Raw genomic sequence first — 15103 nt, forward strand, 5'->3', positions numbered from 1 at the left:
CCTCCTTCCAGGAGTCTAAAGACCCAAACCCCCGGTCTCGGAAGGGAAACTCGGGGCTCGTCGGGCACCGGAAGCGAGCAGGATGAGTCTCGCCAGCGACGGCGCGGAAACGCTGTTCGCCCTGGACTACGCCTCCGGGCTCACCCGCCTGCTGTTGGTGACGGCGGGGTTCGTCTTCTACCTGGGGGTGTTCGCGGCGTGCCACCGCCTGTCGTCCTGCCTGAACGCCACGTACCGCTCGCTGCCGCCCAAGGAGCAGGTGTTCTGGGACCTGGCGGCGACGCGGGCGGTGTTTGGGGTCCAGGCCTCGGCGGCCGGCCTGTGGGCCCTGCTCGGGGACCCCGGCCTGCGGGCCGACCCGGCCCGCGCCCAGCGCAGCTGGTGCTGGTTCAACATCGCCACGGCCGCCGGCTTCTTCCTCTTCGAGAACGTCGCCGTCCACGCCTCCAACCTGCTGTTCGGGACCTTCGACCTGTTCTTGGTCGTTCACCATCTCTTCGCCTTCCTGGGCTTCCTGGGGTCCGTGGCCAACCTCGGCGCCGGCCACTATCTGGCCATGGTCACGCTGCTCCTGGAGATGAGCACCCCTTTCACCTGCGTCTCCTGGATGCTTCTCAAGGTAAGCGCGGTCTTCGTCCAGTGCTCCGCGCACAGTAAGCGCTCAGTAGATACGATTTACTGCCAGTTTGTCCTTCCCAAGCGCTTAGTACAGTGCTCTGCACATAGTAAGCGCTCGATAAATACGATTGATGATGATGATGATGAAGGAACGGTCGCCCGCTCCGCAGGAGCCAATCAATCGATCGTATTTCTTGAGCACTTACTGTGTGCAGAGCGCTGGACTGAGCGCTTGGGATAGGACAAGTTGGCAACATATCGAGACGGGCCCTACCCAACAGCGGGCTCACAGTCTAGAAGGGGGAGACAGAGAACAAAACCAAACATATTGACAAAATAAAATAAAGAGAATAGATATGTACAAATAAAATAAATAGAGTAATAAATACGTACAAACATATATACATATATACAGGTGCTGGGGGGAAGGGAAGGAGATAAGGCGGGGGGACAGACGCCATTATTATTATTAATCAATCAATCGTATTTATTGAGCGCTTACTGTGTGCAGAGCACTGGACTAAGCGCTTGGGAAGTACCAGTTGGTGCTTCGAACAGTGCTTTGCCCATAGTAAGCGCTTAATAAAGTCACCCAGCGGGCTGGTTGGCAGAGACGGGATTATTGCAATCACAGTGGATAATTATAGTTTGCGTTAATCAATCAATCAATCGTATTTATTGAGCGCTTACTATGTGCAGAGCACTGTACTAAGCGCTTGGGAAGCACAAATTGGCAACATACAGAGACAGTCCCTACCCAACAGTGGGCTCACAGTCTAAAAGGTGGGCTCACAGTCTAAAAGAAAGTAAGCGTTAAGCGCTTACTATGTGCCAAGTGCCATTCTGAGCACTTGAGTTGCTTCTCTCTCTCTGTGGTATTTGTTAAGCGCTTACTATGCGCAAAGCGCTGTTCTAAGCGCTGGGGGGGATACAAGGTGAACAGGTTGTCCGACGGGGGGCTCACAGTCTTTTGAAAAGCAGTGGAAAGAGCCCGGGCTTTGGAGTCAGAGGTCATGGGTTCAAATCCCGGCTCCGCCACTTGTCAGCTGTGTGACTTTGGGCAAGTCACTTATCTGGGCCTCAGTTCCCTCACCTGGAAAATGGGGATTAAGACTGTGAGCCCCACGTGGGACAACCTGATCACCTTGTAACCTCCCCAGCGCTTAGAACAGTGCTTTGCACATAGTAAGCGCTTAATAAATGCCATTATTATTATTAGTCCCTAATTTACAGATGAGGTAACTGAGGCCCAGAGAAGTGAAGTGACTTGCCTAAAGTCACACAGCTGACAAGCAACAGAGCTGGGATTAGAACCCATGACCTCTGACTCCCAAGCCTGTGCTCTGTCCACTGAGCCACGCTGTTAAGCGCTTACTATGTGCCAAGTGCTGTTCTAAGCACTGGGTTGCTTCTCTCTCTCTCTCTCAATGGTATTTGTTAAACGCTTACTATGTGCCAAGCACTGTTCTAAGCACTGAGTTGCTTCTCTCTCAGTGGTATTTAAGTGCTTACTTACTATGTGCCAAGTGCCGTTCTAAGCGCTTGAGTTGCTTTTCATTCATTCATTCAACCGTATTTATTGAACGCTTACTGTGTGCTGAGCACTGTACTAAGCGCTTGGGAAGTACAAGTTGGCAACGTATAGAGACGGTCCTTACCCAACAGCGGGCTCACGGTCTAGAAGGGGGAGACAGAGAACAAAACGAAACATATTAACAAAATAAAATAATTAGAATAAATATGTAGAAATAAAATAAATAAATAGAGTAATAAATACGTACGAACATATATACAGTATATACATATATACAGTTGCTTCTCTGTCTCTCCCAGTGGTATTTCTTAAGCGCTCACTATGTTCCAACCGCCGTTCTAAGCACTTGGGTTGCTTCTCTCTCTCAATGGTATTTGTTAAGCACTTACTATGTGCTAAGCGCTGTTCTAAGTTCTGGGTTGCTTCTGTCTCTCTCTCTCTCTGTCTCTCTCTCTCTCTCTCTCTCTCTCTCTCTCTCTCTCTCTCTCTCTATGGCATTTGTTGAGCACTTACTATGTGCCAAGCACTGTTCTAAGCACTGGAGGGGATACAAGGTGATCAGGTTGTCCCACGTGGGGCTCACAGTCAATCCCCATTTTCCAGATGAGGTAACTAACTGAAGCCCAGAGAAGTGAAGTGACTTGTCCAAAGTCATACAGCTGACAAGTGGCGGAAGCGGGATTAGAACCCATGACCTCTGACTCCCAAGCTCGTGCTCTTTCAACTGAGCCACGCTCAGTGGTAGTTGTTAAGCACTTAGTATGTGCCAAACACTGTTCTAAGTGCTGGGTTGCTTCTCTCTCTCTCTCTCTCTCTCTCTCTCTCTCTCTCTCTCTCTCTCGGGCTTGGGAGTCAGAGGTCGTGGGTTTTAATCCCGACACCACCTCTTGCCTTCTGTGTGACCTTGGGCAAGTCACTTCGCTGGGCTTTAGTAACCTCATCTGGAAAATGGGGATGAAGTCTGTGTACCCCAAGAGGGACAACCTGATTACCTTGTATCTACCCCAGTGCCTAGAACGTTTCTGGGCACATAATAAGCGCTTAACAAATACCATCATTATTTATTATTGTTATTATTATTATTATTATTATTATTGCAGAAGCAGCGTGGCTCAGTGGAAAGAGCCCGGGCTTGGGAGTCAGAGGTCATGGGTTCTAATCCCGACACCGCCTCTTGTCTGTTGTGTGACCTTGGGCAAGTCACTTCGCTGGGCCTTGGTAACCTCATCTGGAAAATGGGGATGAAGTCTGTGTACCCCAAGAGGGACAACCTGATTACCTTGTATCTACCCCAGTGCCTAGAACGTTTCTGGGCACATAATAAGCGCTTAACAAATACCATCATTATTTATTATTATTATTATTATTATTATTATTATTATTATTATTATTGCAGAAGCAGCGTGGCTCAGTGGAAAGAGCCCGGGCTTGGGAGTCAGAGGTCATGGGTTCTAATCCCGACACCGCCTCTTGTCTGCTGTGTGCCCTTGGGCAAGTCACTTCACTGAGCCTTGGTAACCTCATCTGGAAAATGGGGATGAAGTCTGTGTACCCCAAGAGGGACAACCTGATTACCTTGTATCTACCCCAGTGCCTAGAACAGTTCTGGGCACATAATAAGCGCTTAACAAATACCATCATTATTAATTATTATTATTATTATTACTGCAGAAGCAGCGTGGCTCAGTGGAAAGAGCAAGGGCTTGGGAGTCAGAGGTCATGGGTTCAAATCCCGGCTCCGCTAACTGTCAGCTGTGTGACTTTGGGCAAGTCACTTCACTTCTCTGGGCCTCAGTGACCTCATCTGTAAAATGGGGATGAAGACTTTGAGCCCCATGTCGGACAACCTAATCACCTTGTATCCTCCCCAGCGCTTAGAACAGTGCTTTGCACGTAGTAAGCGCTTAACAAATGCTATTATTATTATTATTATTATTATTTGGGTTCCCCTGTTCAGGTTTTCTCCACCCCGCTAGATTGCCAGCTCCTCAACTGTGCTATTTGTAAAGCGCTTAATAAGTTCCAAGCACTGTGCTAAGCACTGGGGTAGATAGAAGATCATGAGATTTCCCCCATGGGGCTCACAGTCTAAGTAGGAGGAAGAACAGGGATGGAATCCCCATTTTACGGACGAGGGACCTGAAGCTCAGAGAAGTGAAGTGACTTGTCCAAGGTCTCGCAGCAGGGAGGTGGTGGAGTCGGGATTAGAACCCAGGTCCTATGATTCCCAGGCCCATACTCTTTCCACTGGGCCAAGCTGTTTATTTGAGGGCAGAGATCGCGTCTACCAACTCTCCCAGGCATGGTACAGTGCTCTGCACACAGAATAATAATGATGGCATTTGTTAAGCGCTTACTATGTGCCAAGCACTGTTCTAAGCACTGGGGAGGATACAAGGCGATCAGGTTGTCCCACGGGGGGCTCACAGTCTTAATCTCCATTTTACAGATGAGGTAACTGAGGCACAGAGAAGGTAAGTGACTTGCCCGAAGTCACACAGCTGACAAGTGGCAGAGCTGGGATTTGAACCCGTGACCTCTGACTCCAAAGCCCGGGCTTTTTCCACTGATCCACGAAAGCGCTTAGTACATACTCAGATGACCAGATTCTCCAGATTGAGGAGCAGTGTGGCCTAGAGGAGAAGCAGTGTGGCTCAGTGGAAAGAGCCCGGGTTTTGGAGTCAGAGGTCATGGGTTCAAATCCCAGCTCTGCTAATTGTCAACTGTGTGACTATGGGCAAGTCGCTTCACTTCTCTGTGCCGCGGTTCCCTCATCTGTAAAATGGGCATTAAGACTGTGAGCCCCCCCGTGGGACAACCTGATCATCTTGTAACCTCCCCAGCGCTTAGAACAGTGCTTTGCACATAGTAAGCGCTTAATAAATGCCATCATTCATTATTATTATTATTATTAGTGGAAAGGCCACGTGCCTGGGAGCAAGAGGGCGTGAGTTCTAATCTCGACACACGTCTGCTATGTGCCCTTGAGCAGGTCGCTTAACTTCCCAGCTCTTAGGACAGTGCTCCAGCGCTTACAACAGTGCTTTGCACATAGTAAGCGCTTAATAAATGCCATTATTATTATTATTATTCTCTGTGCTCATCTGCAAAGTGGGGCTGGGACTGTGTTCAACCCGATTACTGTGTATCTACCCCAGCGCTTAGAACAGTGCCTGGCACAGAATCAGCACTTAAATATCACAGTTGTCGTTATTGTAGCCAGATTTAGGGGAAGCGGCGTGGCTCAGTGGAAAGAGCCCGGGCTTTGGAGTCAGAGGTTGTGGGTTCAAATCCTGGCTCCGCCAGTTGTCAGCTGTGTGAGTTTGGGCAAGTCACTTCACTTCTCTGGACCTCAGTTACCTCATCTGTAAAATGGGGATTGAAACTGTGAGCCCCCCGTGGGACAACCTGATAATAATAATAATAACAATAATAATAATGATGATAATAATAATAATAATAATAATAATGGCATTTATTAAGCACTTACTATGTCCAAAGCACTGTTCTAAGCGCTGGGGAGGTTACAAAGTGATCCAGTTGTCCCACCCGATCACCTTGTATCCCCCCAGCTCTTAGAACAGTGCTTTGCACATAGTAAGCGCTTAACAAATACCATTATTATTATTATTATTTGTGCCGCGGGTGGATTCAGGGCCTTTTCTGGCCCTCCTGTTCCGACCGAGCGAGACATCCTTCGGCTCTGTGCCATGAAGTCTTGCTGCCAATGTGCCCCTAGCACGCTTGAAAACCACTTAAATACAGTGTTGCCATCAAAGGAACATTTTCTTTTTTATCCTCTTTAACTAAGACCTCTCACCGTTCACTTGAGTTTAACGACCGGTCCAGGCTTGCGGAGCTATTTCCTCAGTGCCTTTGCTTTAAAGTTTGCTTCGAGTTTCATATAAGAAACAACCTTGGCAGAGATGGATTCTTTTCTTGTGACTATCTGGGGCCGTTTGCAACGTTTTTATCCGTTTTTATCGTTACTTTTATCGATTTTTAGTGCTCTCCGAACTAGTAAAAGAAGTATAAACACAAATAAATCCACTTTTGTGCTCAGTAAAATTCTCAAAATGTAGAATTACCGGTTCGATCGTGCTTTGACCCAGGAAGTTACAGGGGCAGCCAAACTGTGTGGAGCTGTGGGGTTTTGGAAATGGGAATTTCTCAAAGAATGAACGAACTGTAGAAGAAACTAGCTTTGGCACGATACCTCTCCTCTGTCCCTTGAGCAAATAATTTAAAAAAAAATCGTGCTGCTGGCAACTAAACACGTGCTCTTGTTTAGCATTTTCATCAGTTGGGCTAAGGTTATTATTATTACCAGTATTATTCTAAACTGTGAGCCCACTGTTGGGTAGGGACCGTCTCTATATGTTGCCAACTTGTACTTCCCAAGCGCTTAGTACAGTGCTCTGCACACAGTAAGCGCTCAATAAATACGATTGAATGAATGAATATTTAATTCGACGACTTGATGCCTGTCCACACGTTTTGTTTTGTTGTTTGTCTCCCCCTTCTAGACTGTGAGCCTGTTTTTGGGTAGGAACTGTCTCCATATGTTGCCACTACTTCCCAAGCGCTTAGTACAGTGCTCTGCCCACAGTAAGCACTCAATAAATACAAATGAATGAATGAATATTTAATTCGACGACTTAACACCTGCCCACACGTTTTGTTTTGTTGTCTGTCTCCCCCTTCTAGACTATGAGCCCGTTGTTGGGTAGGGACCGTCTCTATATGTTGCCACTACTTCCCAAGCGCTTAGTACAGTGCTCTGCACACTGTAAGCGCTCAATAAATACGATTGAATGAATGAATATTTAATTCGACGAGTTGACACCTGCCCACACGTTTTGTTTTGTTGTCTGTCTCCCCCTTCTAGACTGTGAGCCCGTTGTTGGGTAGGGACCGTCTCTATATGTTGCCACTACTTCCCAAGCGCTTAGTACAGTGCTCTGCACACAGTAAGCGCTCAATATATACAATTGAATGAATGAATTAATATTCTAGTGCTTGCCGTGCCCTGTAGCACTGTTTTAAGCATTGGGGTAGATACAAGTCAGTCAGGTCGGACACAGTCCCTATCCCACATGGGGCTCACAGTCTAAATAAAAAGAAGGAATAGGGAAAGAAAACACTTTAGAATTTTATATTTAATTGTCAACAATGAAAGCAACGTGCCCGATCGATTTGATTTTCCGCAGGTAAGCTTAACAAATACCATTATTATTATTATTATTATTATTATTATTATTATTATTTGTGCCGTGGATGGATTCAGGCCCTTTTCGATAAGGCAATGAAAAGCAACCTGAAGTCAGTTCAAAGAAGGAAGAACTGATCAACTTTAAAGGTGATGGATGAGCAGAAAGGAATATTTGTCCCGTAATGACAGCCAACCAGCAACCTCAACAGGGATATTGAGAGCTCTGCTATTCATTTATAGCCCAGGAAGCAGAGGTATACACAAATTCCGTGGAATGTCACAGTTCTTTGGAAGCGATTCCAAAGAAAGTCTTTTCTGCCCATTTAGATATTCTGATAACATCTTTTCAGTCCAGCCGCCGGGACAACATTTTAATACCTCATACGGGAGCGGTCCGAAGACTCTTCTGCCTTACAAATGGATTACGTCTTTTAAATAATAATAATGATGATAGTGGTATTTGTTAAGCGCTTACTAGGTGCCAGGCACTGTACTAAGTGCTCATCTAACCTACTTTAAGTAGGTTCCGAATAGAAGCAAACCGACACAGGGGATTTCCTCCTCTTTCAGTTTATCTTCCAGCCCCAAGGAAGGGGACATTGTATCATGAACTCTTGAATAATCAAACGTAATCCCTCCCTCTTGCCTGCCTTTTTGGCATTTTATTACTGGTAAACATCTCCGCTGAGGGTGTGGAGGGAGGAGGTGGGTGAAGTGATCCAAAAATGAACGAACATCTGGTTCCCCACAGTCACTTATGTGAGAGGTCACTTGAAAAACAAGTCTAAGGGAAGACAGTGAATTAATCTGTTTCTGACGACTATCTATGCAATTAGAGAACGAGAAGCAACATGGCATAGCGGATAGAGCCCGGGCCCGGGAATCAGAAAGACCCTGGCTCCGTTGCTTGTCTGCTGTGTGACCTTGGGCAAGGCACTTAATGTCTCTGTGCTTCAGTTACCTCGTCTGTAAAATGAGGATTGAGACTGTGAGCTCCACGTGGGACGGCAAACCCAGTTTGCTTGTATCTACCCCAGTGCTTAGTCGGGTGCCTGGCACATAGTTAAGCGCTTAACGAATACTGTTATTATTATTATTGTTATTGTTATTATTATTGGCTCCGTTGCTTGTCTGCTGTGTGACCTTGGGCAAGGCACTTAACGTCTCTATGCTTCAGTTACCTCGTCTGTAAAATGAGGATTGAGACTGTGAGCCCCACGTGGGACAGCAAACCCAGTTTGCTTGTATCTACCCCAGTGCTTAGTCAGATGCCTGGCACATAGTTAAGCGCTTAACGAATACCGTTATTATTATTATTTTTATTGTTATTAATAATGATGGCATTTGTTAAGCGCTCACTGTGTGCAAAGCACCGTTCTAAGCGCTGGGGAGGTTACAAGGTGATTAGGTTGTCCCACGGGGGGCTCACAGTCTTCATCCCCATGTCCCACGGGGGGCTCACAGTCTTAATCCCCATCTTACAGATGAGGTAACTGAGGCACAGAGAAGTGAAGTGACTTGCCCAAAGTCACACAGCTGACAACTGGTGGGGCTGGGATTTGAACCCCTGACCTCTGGCTCCAAAGCCCGGGCTCTTCCCTCTGAGCCATAGATTAAGAGACTGTGAACTCTAGACTGTGAGCTCGTTTTCGTCAGGGAATGTGTCTGTTGTTGTATTGTATTCATTCATTCAATCAATCGTATTTATTGAGCGCTTACTGTGTGCAGAGCACTGTACTAAGCGCTTGGGAAGTACACGTTGGCAACATATAGAGGCGGTCCCTACCCAACAACGGGTTCACAATCTAGAATATATATATATATATATATATATATATATGTAATATTTGTTAAGCGCTTACTATGTGCAAAGCACTGTTCTAAGCGCTGGGGAGGTTACAAGTTGATTAGGCTGTCCCACGGGGGCTCACAGTTTTAATCCCCATTTTACAGATGAGGGAACTGAGCCACAGAGAAGTGAAGTGACTCGCCCGAAGTCATTCATTCATTCAATCGTATTTATTGAGTGCTGACTGTGTGCAGAGCACTGTACTAAGCGCTTGGGAAGTACAAGTTGGCGACATATAGAGACGGTCCCTACCCAACAGTGGGTTCACAGTCTAGAAGGGGGGGGGGGGGGACAGACAACAAAACATATTAACAAGATAAAATAAATACAATAGTAAATTAATTCATTCATTCATTCAATCGTATTTATTGAGAGCTTACTGTGTGCAGAGCACTGTACTAAGCGCTTGGGGAGTCCAAGTTGGCGACATAGACGGTCCCTACCCAACAGTGGGCTCACAGTCTAGAATCGATAAGTGGTCGGCACCCCACAGCTGACAGTGGGTGGAGCCGGGATTTGAACCCATGACCTCTGACTCCAAAGCCCGGGCTCTTTCCACTGAGCCACGCCGCTTCTCCGAAGGGGGAGACAGACAACAAAACAAAATATGTTGACAAAATAAAATAAATAGAATAGTAAATCGTACTCTCCCAAGCACTTAGTCCATTGCTTTGCACACAGTAAGCGCTCCATAAATCCCACTGAATGAATGCATGAAAAATAAAGACCATTGATTGGTTTTTGTGTAGTTTCCACACTCTGAATAGAGTTGGATTTAAATTATTCAAAGCATTTTAACGATTGTTACATTTGTATGGGGTGTGAGAAGTTTGGAATGACTTTGGACTCCTTTTTCATTAGGGCACAACTAGAAACACGCTTAATAAGAAGGGAAGTTTGGTTTAGTGGAAAGAGCCTGGCTTGGGAGTCAGAGGTCATGGGTTCTAATCCCGGCTCCGCCACTTGTCTGCTGTGTGACCTTGGGCAAGTCACTTCACTTCTCTGGGCCTCAGTTCCCTCATCTGTAAAATAGAGAGTGACTGAGCCCCACGTGGGACAACCTGATTACTTTGAGAAGCAGTGTGGCTCAGTGGAAAGAGCCCGGGCTTTGGAGTCAGAGATCATGGGTTCAAATCCCGGCTCCGCCAATTGTCAGCTGTGTGACTTTGGGCAAGTCACTTCACTTCTCTGGGCCTCAGTTACCTCATCTGTAAAATGGGGATTAAAACTGTGAGCCCCACGTGGGACAACCTGATCACTTTGTACCCCCCCCAGCGCTTAGAACAGGGCTTTGCACATAGTAAGCGCTTAACAAATACCATCATCATTATTATTATTATTTTATTATTGTTGTATCTACCCCAGTGCTTAGAACAGTGCTTGGCACATAGTAAACGCTTAACAAATACCATCATCATTATTATTATTATTATTATTGTATCTACCCCGGCGCTTAGAACAGTGCTTGGCACATAGTAAACGCTTAACAAATACCATCATCATCATCATCATTATTATTATATCTACACCAGCGCTTAGGGCTTTGCACATAGTGAGCGCTTAACAAATACCATCATTATTATTATTATTATTATTGTTGTATCTACCCCAGCGCTTAGAACAGTGCTTGGCACATAGTAAATGCTTAACAAATACCATCATCATCATCAGAGTAAGCAGCTCAGTGGAAGGAGCACGGGCTTTGGAGTCATGGGTTCAAATCCCAGCTCCTCCACTTGTCAGCTGTGTGACTTTGGGCAAGTCACTTCACTTCTCTGGGCCTCATTTCCCTCATCTGTAAAATGGGGATTAAGACTGTGAGCCCCCCGGGGGACAACCTGATCACCCTGTATCTCCCCAGCGCTTAGAACAGTGCTTTGCACATACTAAGTGCTTAACAAATACCATTATTATTATCATTATCGTTGTTATTATTATATCTACCCCAGCGCTTAGAACAGTGCTTGGCACATAGTAAACGCTTAACAAATACCCTCATTATTATTATTCTAAGAGACTTCCAGTGAATTCCGTTGAAAAGCAAGATAAAGAAGTGTACGCTTCCTGGGCACTCATAGAGTCAAGAGGTCGTGGGTTCCAATCCCGGCCCCGCCACTTGTCAGCTGTGTGACTCTGGGCGAGTCACTTCACTTCTCTGGGCCTCAGTTCCCTCATCTGGAAAATGGGGATGAAGACTGGGAGCCCCACATGGGACAACCTGATTACCTTGTATCTCCCCCAGCGCGTAGAACAGTGCTTTGCACATACTAAGCGCTTAACAAATACCATTATTATTATCATTATTATTATCTACCCCAGCGCTTAGAACAGTGCTTGGCACATAGTAAACGCTTAACAAATACCCTCATTATTATTATTCTACTCTTAGAGACTTCCAGTGAATCCCGTCGAAAAGCAAGATAAAGAAGTGTACGCCTCCTGGGCACTCATAGAGTCAAGAGGTCGTGGGTTCCAATCCCGGCCCCGCCACTTGTCAGCTGTGTGACTGGGCGAGTCACTTCACTTCTCTGGGCCTCAGTTCCCTCATCTGGAAAATGGGGCTGAAGACTGGGAGCCCCCCGTGGGACAACCTTGCATCTCCCCCAGCGCAGCGTAGAACAGTGCTTTGCACATAGTAAGCGCTTAACAAATACCAACATTATTATTATACGGTTGTCGCCTACGGTACTCGGCTGACTCCCCTCTACACCGTGAGCTCACTGCGGGCAGGGATTATGTGTGATAGCTCCCAGACTGAGCCCCTTCCTTCCCCCTCGTCCCCCCTCCATCCCCCCCATCTTACCTCCTTCCCTTCCCCACAGCACCTGTATATATGGATATATGTTTGTCGATATTTATTACTCTATTTTACTTGTACCTATCTATTCTATTTAATAATAATAATAATAATAATGATGGCATTTATTAAGCGCTTACTATGTGCAAAGCACTGTTCTAAGCGCTGGGGAGGTTACAAGGTGATCAGGTTGTCCCACGTGGGGCTCACAGTCAATCCCCATTTTACAGATGAGGGAACTGAGGCACAGAGAAGTGAAGTGACTTGCCTGAAGTCACACAGCTGACAAGGGGCGGAGCCGGGATTTGAACCCATGACCTCTGTCTCCAAAGCCCGGGCTCTTTCCACTGAGCCACGCTGCCATTTCTTTTATTTTGTCAGTATGTTTGGTTTCGTTCTCCGTCTCCCCCTTTTAGACTGTGAGCCCACTGTTGGGTAGGGACTGTATATGTTGCCAGTTTGTACTTCCCAAGCTCTTGGTACAGTGCTCTGCACATAGTAAGCGCTCAATAAATACGATTGATGATGATGATGTCTGCTGTTGTACTGTCCCAGGCGATTAATACAGGGCTTTGCGGACAGTCAGCGCTCAGTAAATACGATCGAATGGATGGCGGGAAGGTAATCCTTTGTCTCCTCCTCATCCCTTGCAGGCCGGCTGGGCCGACTCCCCGTTCTGGAAGCTAAACCAGTGGCTGATGATCCACATGTTCCACTGCCGGATGATTCTGACGTATCACATGTGGTGGGTGTGCTTCTGGAACTGGGACGGACTGGCCGCCAGCCTGCTGCCACCCCACCTGGCCCTCTTCGTCGTCGGCCTGGCGCTGCTCACCCTAATAATCAACCCCTATTGGACTCACAAGAAGACTCAGCAGCTCCTCAATCCGGAAGACTGGAACTTCGCCAGTCCGGGGAGCGGGAACGTCCCGGCGGCGAAAGTGAACGGCCAGGCGCTCCGAAAGAAGGCAGAGTAGCCCGACCGGAGCGGCTTCCAGCGCGCGGACCAAAGGAAAGCCATTAAGGTGACGTTGCCGAAGATTGGCTTCCGTCGGTCGGTGGGGAAAGAAGCGACGGAACCTTTATCTTCATCTTGAAGTAGCCTTAAAAGTACTTTTAGACGGACGTAGGGCCGAAGCGGACCCCCGGTTGCCCCCAGTTGAATTACCCAAGTTGGGTCGATGTAGCATTAAAAGGCGGAGCGGAAACCATCGCGTGGTGTCTTCACGGAAGGAATGCCACCGTGCGGATTTGTAACCTTGCTAATTTACGTCCTCTTGTCGCCGTTAAATTCTGCTTCCCCTCCGTGGAAAGGTGGAGAGAAGTGACTTCAGATGTGGGGTTAACTACAATAATCTGTATTTTTAAGAGGGACCCGTGCAGCTGTGCCATCTGGCTCCAAAAAGCCGCACAATTGTGCGCGTGGGCCGAGGGTTTGGGGGTAGTTTTCCGCACTCTGAATGGAGGTGGATTTAAGTTATTCGTAGCGTTTTAACGAATTTGGCATGTGTACGGGGTGTGAGAAGTTTTGAATGACCTTGGACTCCCTTTTCTTTAGGGTGCAATTAGAAACACGCTTGGGAAGTTTATGTAGTCTGGGTTTTCTACTCTTATGATAGACTTCCAGTGAATTCCGTGGAAAGGCAAGATAAAGAAGCGTATGCTTCCTGGGCATTGATACAGTTGTCGACTACAGGGCTAAACGTGGGGGTGCCCAATAAATACTCGCTTGACTCCCCTCTAGACGCTGAGCTCGCTGTGGGCGGCGATTATGTCCGTTTGTTGTCATATCGTTCTCTCTCAAGCGCTTAGTACGGTGTTTTGCACACTTTAAGCGCTCAGTAAATACAGCTGAAGGAACGTGTGAATGGTGAGCTTAAGCAGAAACCCCCTGGACTTTTCGGAAGCTGTGGAGTTTTTTTGTGTGTAATAGCCGTCAAATGAAAATCCGGATAATCTGGAAAAATCAGATGCTAGTAAATTAGTAAGTAAATTAGTCACACCTACTTTTCGGGTTATCAGGAGGTTACTCGAGATTAGGTTTTGTTTGGACCCGCGTGACCCTATGTTGCCAACTTGCCCTTCCCAAGCGCTTAGTACAGTGCTCTGCACACAGTAAGCGCTCAATAAATACAATTGAATGAATGAACGAAGGAGCCTTTATCACTGGGAACCAAGAGTGGAGTCCGCTGGAGGAATTGATCTAATAAAGCATTGGGAAATAATTCCTTTCCTCAGGGTCCTCTCGTCTGTCCACCCTCCTGCACAGCGCTTAGTATAGTACCTGGTGCATAGTAAGCGCTTAACACACACCTTCAATATTGTCATTAAGCCTGGAAGAAATAACACTAAACTGGTCACTTTGTTTCCACTCCTGAGAAGCAGAATGGCCTGATGAAAATCAATTGCATATATAATAATGATGATGATGACTGTGGTATTTAAGTGCTTACTACGTGCCAGGCACTGTACTAAGCGCTAGGGTGGATACAAGTAAAGTGGTGTCCCACACAGAGCTCACAGTTTCAATCTGTATTTTAACAGTTGAGGTAACAGGCCCAGAAAAGTGAAAATCAATCAATCGTATTTATTGAGCGCTTACTGTGTGCAGAGCACTGTACTAAGCGCTTGGGAAGTACAAGTTGGCAACATATAGAGACGGTCCCTACCCAACAGTGGGCTCACAGTCTAGAAATGACTTGATTTATCGAGAGTGCTCTGTACTGAACACTTGGGAGCGTACAGTAGAGTTGGTAGACGTGCTCCCTGCCCTCCAAGAGTTTACAGTCTTGCGTAGGAGTTTACAATCAGCCCACAGGACTGTGAATTGGACGACATGGGTTCTAATGGTACGTCTGCCATTTGCCGGGCAACCTTGGACAAGTCACTTAACGTCTGGGTCTCAGTCTGTCGATCTGTGAAAGGGGGATTAAAATGTCTGTTCTCTCTCCTCTGTAGACCGTGAGCTCCATGGGGGACGGTGGCTGGTTTCTGATCTCATTGCATTGCCTCTCCCCCAGCGCTTGGCACGTATTACGTTCATTGTCCTATTTATTGAGCGCTTACTGTGTGCAGACCACTGTACTGAGCGCT

At 46.8% G+C, this 15103-nt stretch overlaps 1 protein-coding gene across 1 annotated transcript; it reads left to right on the forward strand.

Moving 5' to 3' along the window:
- Position 1: 1 nt before the first annotated feature.
- Positions 2-14442, forward strand: CLN8 (CLN8 transmembrane ER and ERGIC protein). The gene is made up of 2 exons (XM_038739895.1): positions 2-619; positions 12664-14442. Exons 1-2 carry the CDS (start codon positions 83-85, stop codon positions 12985-12987), a joined length of 861 nt encoding a protein of 286 aa, XP_038595823.1. The 5' UTR covers positions 2-82; the 3' UTR covers positions 12988-14442.
- Positions 14443-15103: the final 661 nt, after the last annotated feature.

The sequence above is a fragment of the Tachyglossus aculeatus genome, chromosome X1 (genome assembly GCF_015852505.1).
Source record: "Tachyglossus aculeatus isolate mTacAcu1 chromosome X1, mTacAcu1.pri, whole genome shotgun sequence".
NCBI lineage: Eukaryota > Metazoa > Chordata > Mammalia > Monotremata > Tachyglossidae > Tachyglossus > Tachyglossus aculeatus.